Source organism: Caloenas nicobarica, chromosome 5, assembly GCF_036013445.1.
Source record: "Caloenas nicobarica isolate bCalNic1 chromosome 5, bCalNic1.hap1, whole genome shotgun sequence".
Classification (NCBI taxonomy): domain Eukaryota; kingdom Metazoa; phylum Chordata; class Aves; order Columbiformes; family Columbidae; genus Caloenas; species Caloenas nicobarica.
In genome coordinates, this window is record NC_088249.1 from 36,485,528 (window position 1) to 36,503,569 (window position 18,042).

At 44.8% G+C, this 18,042-nt stretch overlaps 1 protein-coding gene across 2 annotated transcripts in view; it reads left to right on the plus strand.

Annotated features, from left to right (window-relative positions):
• Nucleotides 1-18,042, plus strand: part of GALNT16 (polypeptide N-acetylgalactosaminyltransferase 16) — a 76,773-nt gene that overhangs the window by 23,091 nt on the left and 35,640 nt on the right. For both annotated transcript variants that reach the window (XM_065636422.1, XM_065636423.1), the window contains exon 2: nt 15,328-15,503. In XM_065636422.1, coding sequence (XP_065492494.1) covers nt 15,328-15,503 — 176 coding nt within the window. The remainder of the gene's footprint in view (nt 1-15,327; nt 15,504-18,042) is intronic.

An 18,042-nucleotide genomic window follows, 5' to 3' on the forward strand; every position in this document is an offset into this window, starting at 1 on the left:
TTTTCATTCTTGTTTTCCATTTTCACTCTGCTATGGGCAGCGTTAAAATAAGTGAAGAAGGAGAGGAGGTGCCAGCATCAGAGAGCTTTGAGTTTCTGGCTGAGATGGAGCAGGTTCTTCCAAAGCACCCCTAAAGCATGGGTTGTCTTGGTAACTCAGCCATCTTCTCCTCCACAGGCATCTCCCAAAAAATATGGCAGAACTGCACAGTAGGAGGGGAGAAAAAGTGAAGTAACTTCCACCGGGACAATTACATAGGTGTAAGGGACCCCACTATTGTAATCGTGGAGGCTGATGTTAGAAGACCTGTCCTGAGAAGGGTGGGCTTTGAAGAGGAGAAAAGATCTCAAAATGCTGCCTCCTAGAAGAGGTCTGTTTCCCTGCATCCCTCCCTGAGGGTTTGTCATGGTTTGATTGTGGGGTGACAATAAAACTGTGGCAGATGTATTGTTAACCCCTTCTCCCCCCCCATTTCCCCTTCAGCCCCTCCCTCTCCCCACTTCCCACTAAGGACAGGCAATTGGAAGGGAAAGAAGGACAGAGAGAAGAGAGTTGGAAAAATTAAAAATGTTTTACTAATGCTACTAATAAAAATAGAGAAAATAATACAAAATATACAAAACCAATCTTGAAAGTCCCGGCAGCTGCTCCGGCAGATGTGGGGCCGGCACTCGAAGTCCTGGACTGGATTTTGCAGCCAACTGGAGCTGGATTCAGTCTGTCACTGGGCCTCCGTTCGCAGGGACAACTCGCAAGGTCCTCTCCCAATGTCCGCCATAAGGAAAAAGGGATGAGATCCTCGTGATCCCCCACTTTTATATGAAGTATGACGTGAATGGGATGGAATACTTTAGTTGGTCAATTTTCAGTTCACCTCCTGCTTGCACATCTCGCGGGATGCATCATTACCAATGACCTTGCATTCCATTGCTATGTCTGCCAAAACATGTACCTAACTTTCAGGAAAACTGCAGTTAGTAAGAAGACTTTAGCTGACAGGGAAATTCACTAAAAGAGAAACCTGTTTTTAACAAAACCAGGACAGGGTTGATCCCTGAAACAATCCTGGCATGTGAAGCGGAAGCTGCCTCTTGCAATGCAAGGTTTTCTCTGGCTTGCTGCAGCTCAGGCTCCCCTCGGAACCAAGTCACAGGCTGATTCTTCCTGACTACTATTTCTAGCTTCAAATTACTTGAAGCTACTGAGTGTGAGATATCACCGGGGACTTGATCTGGATGCTTTTGGCATGCCACTTGTTTCTGTTCTACTTTGCATGTGATTGCAGGGAAGCAAGGGAAGAACTCCAGGGAGCTCAGTCTCCTGTGTCAGGGCACACAGTGACATGTAGTTATGCGTAGTCATGCCAATTAATGCTGGTAGTGGACACGCATGGTGAAACTGGCTTTGCGCTGACACTTGTATTTCAGCATTGCCATCTGTGCTGAGTGCTTGACACTACAACCTTGAATAACCTTTTAATGTTGGTTTGGGGTGGAAGAAGCAAGGCAGAGACCCGGATGAACTAATAGATTTATTGACAGACAGTGAAGTGCCCTTCGACTAAGGTAGATGAAGTCCTGAAGTATGTGCTTCTGTAAAAATTCAGTACATATCTTATCACTGCTTTCAGAGACCAAGAGCAACTCATGTGGCTTAAACATCTGTTAATTATGGAGAGAGATCGAAAAATGCTGTCCCGGCAATGGGCTGGATCCTGAGCTGTGAACATTATTCAACGGGCATGAGAGCTGCTCTGCATGCTCTGGCTCATACCCTGCGGCTGCAGAGCTCTCAGTGGGAGCTGCCTTTGTGCTAACCAAAAATAAGATCTGAACCATAAAATGCATTCTATTCAGTAGGAGGTGCTGCTCTGCTAAGGAGTTTTGGTTTTTATTGGCGTTGAGTATGTTGCTGGTCAGACCACCTTCAGACTGCCACTGTGCAGGGCATGTGGATGAACACACTGCCAGGGTGCTGTCGCTCCCTAGTCCCGCCGTGTTCAGGCTTATTTTGTAGAATTACCAGCCACAGTAAAAAAATGCTTATTCCAGACTGTGTAATGCAGAGTTACAAGTTAATTACTCTGTTACATTCACCTTTTCTCATTTAAGGTTAGGCCTCCTGCATCTTGTTCCCTCTCTAACAGTTCTCCGTGTTTTTTGGTGCTTGGTTTTCTGTGTGTGATTCGTTGTGCATTTGTGTGTGTGTGTGTCTTTTTGTTTGCTTGTTTTTGTTGTTGCTGTTTTGGTTTGGTTTTTTAGTTTATTTTGTCATGTCTTTGGTGCTTTCCACGCTTGCAACCACAGCTCTGCTTTTGGTTGCATGAATTTTTTCAAACCTACTTTGAACGAACCTGTCAGCACGTTTCCTTTGTTCATGTTTCTTCATCTCCATGTTCCCTGCTGGAGCCAGAAATGCTAAAACCCAACAAGAGCGAGCCAGAAATGTGAAGAATGTCTCAACATCTTTTTCTATTTGGGAGAAAATGAATTGTGTTACAGGCTCCATGTCTTTAACAAGCTGTATTGCATTTAACCTTTACCTCACCACCACAACCTCCAGCTAGAAATATATACATTATTTGTCTTCTGGATAATGAAGGCTATTTAACAACATATTAGAGTAGTTTCTAAGCACAAGCCATTTTTCAAGACAAATAAAGAGTTGGAAGAAGGGGAAGTTCAGTGTGTTAAACAGTTTGATTTTTTCCAATAGATCATAATGATAATATAATGAATGTGAATGACTGAAAGGTAGTGGAAAACTGGGACCTCAATGGGTACTGTGTGTGTATTTGTTTCTTTCTGTTTATATTTTTGTTGTGGCTGAAATCCTGTCCTGTTGATGTCACTGGGAATTTTGCCGCTGGGTTTCACTAGTAATTTACAGCACACTTAGATTTTTACATTGTGTTCTTCTGAACACAAACAACGCCTCTGTGGTTCATGCTGCTCTCTGCGGACAGGAGCAAGCAGACCTCACTGAGCACAGCTCATCCTTGTGAGCAACCCTGTGGTTTTCATGGAGCTGCGACAGGACTGAATATTTCTAGGTTTTATTCTTCATTCATATTTAGGAAGGCTGCTGAAGCCCAGGCAAGATCCTTTGACCATCACAGCACCGTGGCTTTTGGGAGCTGTGCTCTCTCTTTGGTGAAATGGGTCTGTGTGGTAAAAAATGCACCTGCCTGGTGCTTCTGGGCGATGGGAGGTAGCTGGGCTGTGCTGCTGCCCAAAGATATGAATGAAGTTCATTCAGTCCCACGGGTTATACTCAGTTGCCTGCTTTGAAAGAAGAGAATTTCAAAAATGCATCCAATAGATCCTGAGAAGGGAAAACTATCTTCCTTGACAGTATCGGTTATACTGACACAACACTCCTTTGGGAAGCAAAAGGTTAGGAGCACAGCCCCAGCTCTCAGAAACAGACACCCATGTTTTTCTTATGACATATTTTTTTCTGAAAATGAAATTTGGGCAAAACTCATTAGTTGAAAATGTGAAGAAAAATGTTAGATGTGTCTTTTAATAAACTAATTCAAAACCATCAGCTCCCAAAATCTGCCCGATCAGACTTATGGTTTAGCCAGGCCAAAATCAGCCATAGCCCAAGGGTTGTAGAGGTGTTACTGCTGATGACAAACATTCAAACACTGCTTGATTTGAAAACCAAGTTGTGTGTCCTTTATCTTCAACTTCTGAGTTTTGAATTTCTAAGTATCCACCTTTTTCTGTTCTGCACCTATGAAGGCAAAAAAATATCCTTTGAAAAGAAAAGCGGTGAGTTCTACTAACAACATAAGCCGGGAGTTGCATCTTTCCGAGATGATCTTACAACTCGTGACTTGCAACAGAACTGTGAGCACTGTATGTGTGAAATCAGATGATGGTTGCCCTTTATATTGGATGGGGATTGACAGAGTAATGGATTTTAAAGATCCTTGCTGGTCATTGCAATCATTGACTTTATTTTGCCACAGTTTGCACCTGCAGAATGAGACAAGGGGCTGTGTGAGGGACCGTGGCACTCTGTGCATGGAGGGAGCTATGTTTCCATGTGCAGTGGTTTTGGCCATACTTGTCCTGAGTGTATTTCAAGACTGTCAGATGCGTCCGTTTTTGTGATGCCTGCTTAGATGGCTCCATTCTTCCTTCTATGCCTGGCTCTTTCTTGAGAGACAGTGATTAAATGGCAGAGCAGAGAAGCTGTTGAGGAGGCCTCTATTAATAATGTGATTGAAGTCTAGAATGACAGAGGCCTGCATAGCAGCACAGGGTGTTTTCATATTTGACAGGCATATATGAGCCCATTTTGTGGTTCTTCATGGGTATGGATCATCCTTGATTAAATTTGCTATTGGGGAGGTGAATTTAATGCCTTTGCAGATGGAGACCCAAGCAGGAGCAGAGTGCAGCTCTGATGGTCTTGTCATTTCAAATTGATTGCTGAGTCCTGGATTTGGAGCAATGCAGTCACTGAAAAATTAATCAATTAAAATGGAATATCATTTGGCTCCTAAACAAAATGTCAATGGCCTGATATTCTCAAATCTTCACTGACAAATAGACAATGAGTCTTTCCACTGCTAGAGGACAGTGTTGCATGCCAGAGGGCTGAATTCACAGCAGAGAACATAGCTGAATGAACAAGATCTTGTGCAGAAGGACTCATTTTTTGAATAAAGCATGGATGCATATGCACCATCACTATTGTCGCTACAGAAAGAGTACTAGTACAGTCCCTGGGGACAGTTCTCATGGCTTCGAAACTCTGAAACACAAGCCCACATTGTGAGTTGCAGGTTGTTCTTGAACTTCTCTGAGAAATCAGGTCATAATTCAACTGCAACATGAGGAGTTATATCAAGTCACTCTGTTAAACCCCAGTTTGATTGTTGGTTTACAGACAAGTTGCATTTTCATATTGGGCCTGGCTAACTCCCAACCAACGGGTCCTGCCAAGAGCCTTTCTGTGTGATGTTCAAAAGCTAATCTGAGAAAGAGCTGTGTGGAGCATCATGGTAAATTACCTGACTTGTCAAGGTCACATCCTACCCAGGTGTTATTTCCTGGGCAGACAAGCTCTGTGCAGGCTCTGGGGCTGTACACCAGCCTTCAGGAGCATTTTGGTACCCCAGCTGGCACAAAGGCAGGACCTTGGCTCCCTGAGGCTGGTTTGCTGCCTGGCTCGTTCTGCAGAGTGTGCTGTGCTTCCCACCTGCCTGGTGCTGCCACCTGCAAGAGGCCGCGACAGGATCTGTCTGGTGATTAACATGGGGAGAGAGCTGGTGCAGAATTGGATAATATTCAAAACCATGACTGTTTGAGCAAGACCCACTGTCAAACAGATGTTAGGGAAAAAATCTTCCCTTGCTGGAAGATGGGGAGAAATTCCCACCTCCTGCTGTGGGGCTGGGTTTGTCCCTGGCGGGGGTGTGAAATGTCCCTTGTTCTCCTGGCTCAGCCGTGCATGTGCACAGTGTTTCTGCAGAGTGTGAATGCTGGCAAATTGCAAAACCATGCTATTTTATTCTTAATCTTCTAATCCCCATTTAAAGCCCTAACTCTTGATGATGAATCATTAAAAAGGTACTTGAACTTCCTCTCTCTAGTCTTAGCAAAAAGCCCTTACAGCTTGATCTTGAAGGCAAAGCAAATGAGCCCCGAGCTTAATATAGTTAAATGTTTTAATGCTTTGGATGAACAGTGCCCACCCCTCAGTGCTAGCTGACCTCTGCTCACCTCTTAGATAACTAGTTCACTGCTGACTACGTTAGCAGCTTATGAGGTCTAAAGTTGCTTTCTCCTCCATGAAAATATTTGTGGTGGCATCTGTCACTCTAGGCAGCTGCGATTCACTGGGAGGAAAAGGCTGAATGTAGGTCACTTGAGTTCAAAGGGAATAGATTAGTACATCAGCACAGAAGGCACATACACATGTTGTGTCTGTGCGGGCAGTGTAGGGAGGGGAATGGGCAGAGAGAGATGCAATTTTTATGTGACTGATATGTTTAATGAAGACCTAGACCACCTTCATTTGAACTGTCTTATTGGCTTCATAGGTGCTACCAGGAAATCATGAAGGTATCATCTGTCTTGATACAGATGCTATAAATCAAGATTCAGGTGATGTCTAAATGGCCACTGAGCATCTAACACTTAGAAGATGGATAACAAAACATCGTACCTTTTTCTTCTTTGTTTTAATAATTCAAAATCACTTGGAAACCAGGGACATTCTTTAAATATTTAAATATCTGTAAAGACCGGGACGTTTTTCCAGAAGAAAAAGTGCAACTTGCTATAGTGCCTTTTTTTTTCCCTCTGAAGGACCTCAAAACACACTTTTACAAACTGTATGTATAACCTTTGGCAGACCAATACTCCTATATACAGTAAGCAACCTAGATGACTTTTGCTAAGGACGTTTGCTGTGTGATACTAAACAGATGTCTGAACGCAGACAGCTTCATGTCCATGTGACTGTTGTTTCTCTGTACAAAACCTTCATTCCCAGAGGCACTATGTCCCCAGCTACCCCTTGGGATCTCTTTCTGACAATGCTGCTGTTTTGGTGGGAGTGCCAGCACAAACTGCCTAGTTCCTTAGGTATTCAAAGAGTGTGCTGTCATGTCTGTCTTCCCTCTGACACCAGATGTTGTCATGGATATTTATGAATTGAGAGATATCTGCTTGGAAAACAGGTGTTGTTTCAGGGGAAAGCAACCCCACGGACCTCACACTCTTCTCTCATTTTGGTACTTCGTGACTTTGAAGACCATCCCATCACTGTTGTTCAGGGTTTTCTCCACAGTTTTCTCCTGGAGAGAAATATAAAAGCATAAAGGTTTCTATCAGCAAAAATGGCCGTGTTCGTGTCACAATAAAATTTGCCACATAGGGAAAAAATGGCTTTGCTCCAGGGGAAGAGATGGAGATCAAATAAACATAGAAGCCAGATGCATGTATCTGGACATGTGGGTGTTTATATAAAATCAATATATGTGAATGTCATGAATATATTAGAAACAAAAATTGTAATATCATTTTTCAGTTTTGTATAATGGACATCTGTGTGTATCAGACTTCAAACTGAGGGAAGAAATAGGCCTTGGCAACTGCTTCCCCTCATATGGGGTCTGGTTTTCCACAGTTCTGAGCAGGCTCATTTCCTCAGAGCTGTTTGGAAAAGAGTGCCCTCGGGCATCTATCTTTGAAGCCCTTTCGGCCTCCCCTGCTTTGCTTTATTCAACACTCCTAAAAACAAAAGACTAGAAGGATGCCTCAGGGCATCATGTCCCCTCACTCCAGTTATGGGCAATGTCCTCCTGCTGGGCCAGAAAAGTTTGCAGGATCCAGCCCTTGCTAACTGCTCAAGGTCTGTTTCAGGATTACAGAGCTGGTTCAAAGATGGACATACTTTATAGAAGTCATCTCCTGTTGTATGTTATATATCTCTGTATGCTATATCTGTCTTGGCCAGCAATAGAGCATGATAACTGATAGTATTGTGCACCTGCCACATGTGATGTTGCATAATAAATGCCAGCTTCTCAGGCTACCATTCTACAATGAGTATACATCAGGGCTGTGTTCAGATGGGAATCTAAGAAGGCATGATTTATGCATGGACTGCTAATCTACATGAGGGTGGAGAGAGGTTAATTTTTGCTGAAGCCAGTCACTACATGTGGAAGTGAGTTGTTTGCATGCAGTATGGTGCTGAGCTCATATGACCAGCATGGTGGCGAGTACCCCGCATTCTTAAGGGTTGCTGGCTGCAAAATGAATGAGACTGATGTGTGCTGTAGTGCTGGCACTTGTTCCCTGCGTGTTACTTTTGGCTGTCCTCCAGTTGTCAACCCATGCTGCTTTGCATAGCTTTGGGACCTGGGCAGAGTGATCCAGATGTGCTTCCTGGAAGGATCCCTCCCTTCTGTAGACAAGGACATGCAGGATCAGGATGAAATATCACAAGAAGGATGCTTCTCCACAGAGGCACAAAAGAGATGGCTAAGTAGGATCGTTAGGCAGAGGCCACGTGCCTGTCTCAGAAGCAAGACTGTGAGTTCTTAGGCATGAAAGTAAGGAGTTGGGACCATAGTAGGACAGACATCACCTTCCCATGTGCTGACAAGTTGGATGAGGGTAGTAGTGTGTGAAGCTATCAGAGAACCAGCACTCATGATAGACAGAGGTAGTAACTTAACTGCCGTTAGGGTTTTTTTGCTGCTCCTCTTGTAAACTTCCCCTACAGTGTTTTCCTCTCTTGTGTTGCCTACTTTCTTCCTCAAAACTGCCCAAAAGATCAGCTTGTCAAACCATGGCAAGTATTCTTGAAAGGTAGCGGCCAAGCCTTTGTCTATCAACACACTGTTGTGACCTCTAAGTCAGCAACAGCCTGTTTCTAAACTCTTCACGCCAACAACCCATGTCTGCTTGTGACAGACATCACAAGAGAGTGTGGTGTTCACCTCATCCGGCCTGTAGGCAATAACATGGAGCACTGTGCCATCTTCTGTGTCTCTTGGAAGAGGCTCTGAAAGTAGCATTCAAAAACCGATGGGTGTGGGGAAAACATTGCCATGGAAACCAAACACAGAAAAATAATTACTTCTTTCTTGCCTTATACAGGATTTCCACCTTTTCAAGCCAGATTCTTGAGGACGCTTTCCTTGTCAACAGCTCAGTGTTTGGCAAAGCTATGAGGGAAGAAGGGAAGAACAAAACAGAAAATGTCTGATGGAATCCCATGACTTACTAGCCATGAGGCAGGGATGGAGAGAAAGGGTTTCTCAGGGCTGAAACAGAAGACAGCAGAGATGCACTCTTGCAGAGCTGACAGAGAATTGCCTCTGCATACACAGAAGCCAATAAATGCCGGGAGGTGGTGGAAAAGAGTAGGGAGGTGGAGAGGCACCTCGGGCAAGCAGCAGTGCTGGAAAGCAAGCCCCAGCAGACTTTCCCTGCTTCTCACTCCCACCATTCCTTGGAGACTACAGCTCTGTCACAGGGCCTGGAGAAACCCTGTGAGCTGGCAACCATGACCTCTTCCCAGAGGGCAATGAAAATAGCCTCTGCTGGAGGCCTGTCACTGGTCTCTCCAGCCCAGTTTGGAACTGGCAGCAAGCCTTGAGATTGTCCAGTGCTGATGGCAGTAGAAAATCTCGTGTGACCAATTAGTTAGTGTGGGAGCTGATCAATTCAAGTTGCTTTACTGCTTCCATTGTGTTACTCCAGTTTGTGCAAGCTGCAAACAAAACATTCAAATTAGTCTCTGAGCTCTTCTGTCAGCACTTGCACTTCTTGAAGTACAGAGATGGCTCTATTTAACTGTGGTAATTTTTATTAACATTTCATAACAGAAGTTCTGTGAGAGCATGGTTCCTAAACCACATTTAAAATGCTTTACACAGTTAAACAAAGCATGAATAAAATAAATCCTGTGCTTTCAGGCACATCCTTCTCTTTTAAAAGTATTTTGAGCCATTTTTCAGAGAAGTATACGGACTATTTCATGACATATAACAAGAGCCATGTGCACACTGGGATTCCTAAACCCAACTGGAAATGCAACAGACCCTCTATAACAAATGCTCTTGGCAACAGGCACTCAAGAGACGATCTCTTGCAGGTTCAGCCCCTCAAGAGTAGCTTGCTCCCTGGGCAAGCAGGATCTCCTAGGAATTCCTTTGGAGTTGCTGCAGCTCTCAGTCCTGCCCTGTTTGTGCCCTGTGCCATCCGTAGCCCATCCATCTGCCAGCATATGGGTTATGGAGCTGAGCAGCGTCTGTCTCTATGGCATCCCCAAGCACTGCTGTGCTCTCTAGCACCTGATTGCTGCTGGTGGTGCTGTGCTGTCCTGTCCTCTCTGGGACTTGTCTTCAGGTCACTGGGGCAGCTTATGGAGCAAGTGGATTGAGCCCACGGAGAAAAATTTCACGCCATATGGCCCCCAGCAGCTCCACTGTGGTTTACAGAGGTGACTTGGTCTTGCCCTTTGCTCAGCCAGCAAGGTTGTATCTCAACCCAAGGGGTTGAAGCTAGCATTAAACCAGTTCAGAGGGGAAAACCTCTGCTGAGGGGGGCTTGGCCTACAGGGCTGGTGGGAGAGAGGTGCTGGCAGGGTTGGGGATCATGACAGTGGTGGTATGTGAGGCTGCGGCAGTGGGATGAATCAGAGGGGGGCCTCGAGAGGGAGAAAGGTTTTATGAGGTTGTTACTCCTTGGCTTGCTTTATGTCCATATTCATTAGTTAGATCTTCCAGGGGAAGGTACTTGTTGGGGACGGCATGTGATTTATGCTTTTCTGTCCTGGGATTTGACAGAGCTGACACAATCATGAAAATAAGCTTAAAACAAAAGAGAAGCATGGCAGCCCCCTGCTCCGTTTGTTGTACTAGCACTAAACACTTATGAGGAAGATATGCAGAAGCTTTGGAGTATACTTCTCACCATATAAAACTGCTGTTGGATTAACTGTGCAGTGACTGTAAAATCATTAGTTGCACTTGTCTTTGAGAGTTTCGCATACCTTACTTTAGTTAACTAATGATTCCTCATGACCCTTGGGGTATGGTTGTCCTTTTTGAGTTTGGCTAAGCCTGCTGTTACAAAAAAATATGCTGGGACCCTGCACTTGCCAGCTGCTCTGGTTTTAGTGGCTGTCTGCATGATTTTGGAGCTGGTGTGCATGTGCCTGGTGGCAGTGATAGTGCATGGAGGTGAGTGGCACTCTCTGTGTTGTAGTCTCGTTGTTTTACAAGTGATCAGGCCTAGAGGAATATCACTGTGCTAGTCAAGAAATGGGCCTCTCAAGTCTTCATAGACATGCATGGTATTAATTTGTTTCCCTTAGTCCCTCACTTAGAAAGTTAACTTCACTACTTAAATAGTTTCTGGTCTCTTGAACCATGTCAAAACACAAATAAGGATGTTCTTCAACAGCAGAAGATCAACTCAGTCCATTCTGTCACTGAAAGGGAAAAGCATATGTAAAAATGAGAAATGGAGAAATGAGAATAGAAGGTTTATAGAATTTCCGGAAATTTTGGTATGTGAATTGTGTCAGAGGTCTAAGCAATGTTTGGGACAAACCTTAATTTATACAAACTGCTTTGCTAATCCCTAGTCTAGACACTCACACTTCCAGTGCTTATTCATCTTTATTTCTGCTTTCATCTAGCAAATTCTTTTGGTCTGTCACAGAGCATCAGTCAGAAGGAGCTGTGCTCTTCTGCTCCCGTAACTCCCACTTGTTGTTCCAGCCTCAAGCATGGGGATAGAGGGTGTGTAGCAAGCTACACAGAGAACTTACAGGTATGAACTGTCCTGTTGTGGTAAAGGTCTTAACTTTGCACTCAGCAGTACATACTGTGCCTTTGATACACCCAAAGCTCAGATGTGCTTATATTGACTTCTTCCTGAAGGGAGAGGTGTTAATGTGAAGGGAGAGGAAAGAAGGGGTGGACATCAGTCTGCCCTCCTCAGAGGGTTTGGCAGGGAATTGGCTGCTATATCAGAACCTGTGCTGCTTCTGTCAAGTATGTTTTCAATTAACAGTGAAAAATGTCCTGCAGTCAAACATCTTTATTCTAGGAAAAAAAACCTGATAAAGCAAGTCAGTCCTTAAAGATAGGCTTTATATTCACTTTGCCAGACTTGTTCATAGCTGTCTGGGCTCCACTCAGGGTGATGTTTGCTCTCTTTATTGAGCTTCACTGTTGTGTGCTTTGTAATGAGCTGTAACATGTAGGACTTTTCTGGGGAGTTGCTACCTTGATGTTTCTTTCATGTTTTGTACTAGCCACAAACCTGATGAACTGTAGAGGTCTGTGGGGCCCTAATGGATTGTATGTGTTTTCAGACTTTTTTCCCATCCGTTGAGATAATTTTTAATTCTGATCCTGTTCCCTGATATGTCTGACACTTTTGCTGGATTTCCTGTGGATTTGATTAATGTACTCAGTCTCAGTAACCAAGGTGCTTATGAAAATACTGAATAGCGCTGGATCGAGCAAAAGCCTAAGACCTGCTCTCACCATAGCCCCTCTGTTGTGACAGTGAACAGGTAATTCTGCTCTGACAGTGGCTTTCCAAACAGTTTCACCCATTCTGCATGAGTTTCCTCTAGACTTTTATTTCTGTAGCTTGCTAATGACGTCTTACCACCACTTAGCAAAAACCTTACCAAAGCCATGATGTATCTATCTACTGCTTCTCCACACCCTTAAGACTGATTACTCCATCACAGGAGAAAATTAGGTTGCTCTGACATGGTGCAGTCTTGACAAATCTCAGTTGGCTCCTATTTATTGCCTTGCTATCTTCTTGGTGCTCAGAGATAGGTTGTTTGATTACTTGGTGATTACCTGTTGATTAGCTGTCAGTCTAGAAGCTGAACCTAGGCCTCCTCAGCTATTATCCCCTGAATCTTCCCTTTTCCCTGTTTGAAGAGAGCACGAGGAGAAACTGGCTGAGATAAAAATGAGAGGTGTTCTTAACTGACAGTTAATTCCCCGTGCTCTTTTACCACTTTTAAAATTTGATGCATAAGTAATGTGAGTGCCATAGTATCTAGTGGAATTAACCCTAATAGTTCAAATTTAAATGTGTCGTGGCCCTGAGGGCAGTAATGGGCCTTCCTGTCCCTGCCCGCTCACCAGAGCTCCCCTGCCCATGGCCCAGGACCCCATTTCAGCCCCCCTGGGGCTGTCAGCCCCTGCCCCAGCGATGCTGCAGAAGGGCCGGTCTCCAGCTCCCCACAGCCCTGCTCTGCTTGGCCATGGGCCCTGCAAAGGTGGGCCCACAGCCTGGCCCATCCGCAGGGAGGTGCCTGATGCCCAGGGCTGGGGTGCCACAGTGGGCCCCAGCTGTCCTGCCCCTGGCTGGAAGGTGGGATTGTGCCCTGGCTGCCAGGCCCTGCCCCGAGCCCCACCATGGGGAGCCCTTGGCCCTTGCAGCGCTCTGACAAAATGATTCCTGAAGACTTGCTGCTGCTTCCAGCTACATGCACAATGGTTCATAGCAATATAAACCAAAACCAGCTGTTGTTTTTCCAGGGCCTGGGGAGACAGAGATAAGTAATAAAGGGCAAGCGAGTGACTGCAAAATATTTAAAGGCACTTGATAAGCTGGGCTTTTGCTACACATCGATGTTGTTTTCTAGGGCAAGAGGAAAAAGAGAAATGGAAGCTAAGTTTGACAAAGCGCCTAGTGCGAATTAAGAGAAAAACATTTCAATTTCTAGAGATATTAAAGTAATTATTTTCCTCCTTGTACTGTACATATTATTTCAAGGGAGAGCCTGAGCAGCAGGCTCTGAAACCAGACGTGCAGATAACTGGGCTGTTGCCCTAACCCGGCGATGTGCCCAGCGGTGCCGTAGCGGCGAGCGCTGCGACGGATGGTGGGGGACAGTGGCATCCTGCACCAAGGAGCAACGGGGGGACAGCGGCATCCCTTGCCAAGGGGCGACAGGGGACAATGGCATCCATCACTGAGGGGCGGCAGGGCAGGGCACTTGCTGCCTGGAGGGGTTGGGATGGAGGCAGACTTATCTGCCAAAGTGTGCCTATGTGACTCCTGCGCTAGGGTAAATGCATATGCAGCAGCTTGGTTGTCCAGTGGCTGAATAAGTTTCTTTGTGTTGAAAATAGTGGCACTTTTTTTTTTTTTTTTTTCCTATGAAAAGACACTTCCCTCATCCTTCTATGGTAAGAAGGAGAAATCTCAGCATCAGGCTGACCTTGGCTGTATTAGGCATAATTTTATGGACTACTTTCATTTTTTTTTCTCAGTTCATTCATCTTGTCTGCAAATGGAATAGTCCTAACCTTTAATTTCTCTTCATGCTCTGGTAGCTTCCTTCCAGAGACCAGTTTGACAAAACTTATGCTCTGGCCATGGCTGCCGAGCTGTCACTGATTTTGTATAACAATGTTCATGATGGTTTCAGTTTTATATGTCCTATTTGCGGTGCACTCGATTTGCTGTATTTCCCATCTCAATGGATGGAACGCAGGGCTTCATTGAGCTGTCCATGGGGACACTCGGATCTGTAACCTGTGTGGTCAGAGTTTGTTTGAAATCCATAAACGTGCATGACAAGTTCAATTTGTTTCTTCTAATGTTCATTGTCTTGCACTTGTCTATGCTGAATTTAATTTGCCATCATCTTACCCAACTGTCTGCTTCTCCTAGGGCTGTCTGCACTGCAGGGTAGCCCTTCTTGGAGAAAGATGTGGAGATGTTTGTTCATCTAACCGTTCTCCTGCTTAAGGGATTTGCTGTGATCCTGGATATCTCAAGTTGTTTCCCAGCCTCCTAAGTTGGGTCAACGAAAATACTGTGTGATACTGGGGACCAGTCCCTGGTCTCTTGCCCTCTAGAACTCCTAAAAGGAGCCTTTTAGGAGAGGGAGAATTGCGACCAAACCTAGTATTAGAGTGTATCCAAACTGTTTTATGTAGAAGGAACTCAAGATCTGGGGACTGTCCAGCACTTTGGATGAGATATGAATGTGCCAAAATCTGTCTTTTCCAGCACTTTTAGGGAGATCCAGCACTCCTTTGTACAAGGCTGGGAGTATTTTATGGCTTCTTCATGATTTGGTCTATCAGATGGCTACCATAGACAATATGTTTAAATGACTTTGATTGTATAAACAATCCTGATTGCTTTATAAGCTGATATTTTACGGTTTTTAGTTCTTGCATGGGACTGGGGACAGTCACATGCAGCTTCCAGCTTTATCATGGACTGGGCAAAGCTGGGCAAGGCACAGCAGGCAACCTGTTAAATCAGCTGCTTCTATGTTTGTATATGACAGTGATTGCTGAAAGGCTGAAACTGCTTTTTCTCAAAATACTGTGTTTCAGCCACATTGGCTGGAGGCTGCTCTCAAACCCATGCTGCCTGGAAGTCTTTCCAAATACCTGCAGTCTCGAACCTTCTGCATAGCAAGTGCTACAGGGAATTTGGCTCTGCCTGTGCTATCAGGAATGGCAGCTTTCATCCCAAGCTCAGTCAGTAAGGATAGCAGGCCTGCAATTTTCCTTGGAGAAGGCAATTGCAACACCATATCTGTGAGGGTTTCCTGCTTTCCTCTCCAAGCTCTTTCCTGTCCTGCCTTCCCCTATACCTGAGCCACTTCCAGATGTGTGACAAACATCCTGCCTTAGTGTACGCATGTACAGGTTAATGGTTGGACTCAAGTGATCTTGAGGGTCTTTTCCAACCGAAATGATTCTATGATTCTATGTCTGAACTTATTGCCTGTGTGTAAACATCAGTTGGCTGCTCTCCCTGATGCTTGTCTCTGTTCTAGATGACAAGGGCTCCCCAAGGAGAGAAGAATAGCCGGAGGGGTTTTGATGAAAAGGCTTACTTGTCCTCCAAGCTGCTGAAGGCTGGAGAAGATCCCTACCGCCAGCACGCTTTTAATCAGCTAGAGAGTGACAAACTCAGCAGCGATCGGCCCATTCGGGACACCAGGCACTACAGGTACCGTGCAGCCCTTGCTCCAAGTGGTGGAGTGTAGGGAGTCCACTGCCCTCTTGGTGTTGTTCTGCAATGTTGACAAGGGATGGTTCGGGCTGTTCTTTGCCAGTGTTGGCCCATTATTTCATGGTTAATTGGGAAAGGTCACAAATGTGCAGAGACCCTTGACTAATTCAGCCCCAGCTTGTTGCTTTTCTAACATCTCTTCTCCCAGGTCCAAGCATCACCTTGTTTCAGCACAGCCCCTCCATTGCAGCTCAAATTGCTCATCTGACCATAGTTTTTTGCACAATTCTCCTCACACTCACAGCTTCTCTCAGTGACCCTCTGTATGCCACTGTTGCAGCCTTGCTTTACTCTGGTGTTCCTCACCTGCTCTGCCCTGGCTGTCTGAAGCTGGTTTGGTGCCTTCTTTCCAGCCTGAGCATTATGGTTTGAATGAAAGCTGCTGGGGCAGGAATGAAACTAGCACGTGAATACACTGAATATTTCATGGCTTGCAAAGTACACATGGTTCTGTCCTTGTTTCACTGGGAGTGAATTTATTCTACTGACTAAACTCATCTTTAAATTGCTAATAGTGCTCAGGTAACTATTTTGTAGTTTCTGGAATACAAAAAGATAATGTTGTACCTTGAAAGTTCTAGGTTTGATAGTGGTAGGATAGTGTAAAACAGGCTACTTCAATGGATAAGAAACAGAAGCAAACTAACCATGTCCAAAATGCTTGTCTATCTGGGCTGGAACCAAGACCCTTCTTAGGATTGCAAAGCAACATTTCACAGCTGCTGGTAATAGGAAACCAGGCATTTAACTTGATTGAAACTGTGAAAGGGATGCCAGGAGACACAGAGCTTTGTGAGCCTGCCAGCACTGACAAGCATCAGGGTGCTTTGTGAAAGCCAGCACTCAGGACCTTGGTTGTGAGATCAAAGTCTTGTGCTCCTGTTCCCTGGCGTAGTACTCAGGATTGGCTTCCTAGTGACTCAGAGGCAGCGGTGGCATGTCCTGTGTTACTGACAAGTCTCCCTGCCAGGCAGAATTGCTGCTTTCTGTTAGTCTGCTGTCCTGTTCTGGCCTAAAACCAGCTTACTTCAAAGGTGAATTAATGTTTATTTTGATCTGTGGTAGCATGCAGAGCATGCTTTTTCTGAAAAGCCTCTTCTATGCATTTCAGTCTGAAGAGCAATGTATATGTGATTTCCTGGAAATGTATAGTCGTTTCAGCCCCAGCTTTGCAAGGATTCCCTTCAGCAGTGGGGATTCCAAAGCAGTGTATAATCAGAGTAGATAAACCTATTTCCCTGTTCCTTCCCTTTGCAGAGGTGGCAGTTTGGGAATGAGGGAGCTGTATCTGAATACCTTGTCCTAACAATATTGGAGGGGTTGCTCGGGTGGCAACTTAGGATGAGGACTTATTTCAGCTGATACAAGTTAGATTTGTGGTTTGAGGAAAGCCCATCCTTCTGTCACAAATGGACCTGGCTCCCTGTTTAAGGAGTGGGGTTCAATAGGTCACCAACATGTCGCTTTTTCTTCAGGCACCTAAGCAGAGCTTGAACATACTTGACTCCATAACCTACAAGCTCCTTCTGACCTAGCATGTAGCTATTTTTTTGATCCAAAGCAAAGAGTATGCCAACTTTCAAGCTCAAACTTTGTCCTTGTCCTCTGTGATGCTGCAATAATGCTGAGGTCCTGAGAAGACTTCCTCAAATAACACATACACCAGTCTCTGCTGCTTTTCCACTTCCTGACGCCCTAATACATTTAATATGCATTGCATCATGGAGTTATTCTGAAACAATAATAAATGTGGTATGTCTCCTGTCTGGTCTCAGGTTTTCCACATTAGTCTTTATCAAGGTTTCTTTATGTGTTTGAAAATTGCTCTAAGAAGCTGCTGTCCCCTTAATAAAATATTGCAATGAAAAAGTTATAAACCAATAGGATTAAATGTGATGATAAAACCAGTAACAGTTTAATAATAGCCATAAATAACAGTAAGTAAATGTGGAAGTACAAGTAGTAGCTGTAAGAACTGAGTTGTATTCCCTCCTGGGATGGATTCTGTCTATGCATGGCCCTGAGTGGTTAAAAAACACTAGGCCACAATTTCTGATATGGGCTCTTCACTGGGCAGAGAGTTAGTGCAGACTGACTGCTGTTTGACACTGGTTGGATATTAAGAAGGCAGACACTCTAGAGGAGCAGATTAACCCAAATCTGCCATTCCTAATATCTGCCAGGGTTGGATTCAGGATTCACATCTGTGAGTTGTTCTCCCCCAAGAATCCTTGTTCTCCACAAGGTATGAGCAGCCCTTGTGCAAGCTGATCCTGAGTTAATCCTTGGTTCTGAGTATGAGAATGAATGTGTGTACCTAACATTACAAAGTCAGATGAGAAGATGGGAGGAATGGCTTTCCATTGCCAGCTGAGGTATTAGTGTTGAACTTCAGCAACTTCCTGATGCAGCACTAGCTGGTGTTTTCCTTTGTGTAAAGCCCAATGTCCAAAGAATTTGGAGTGCTTTACAGAGC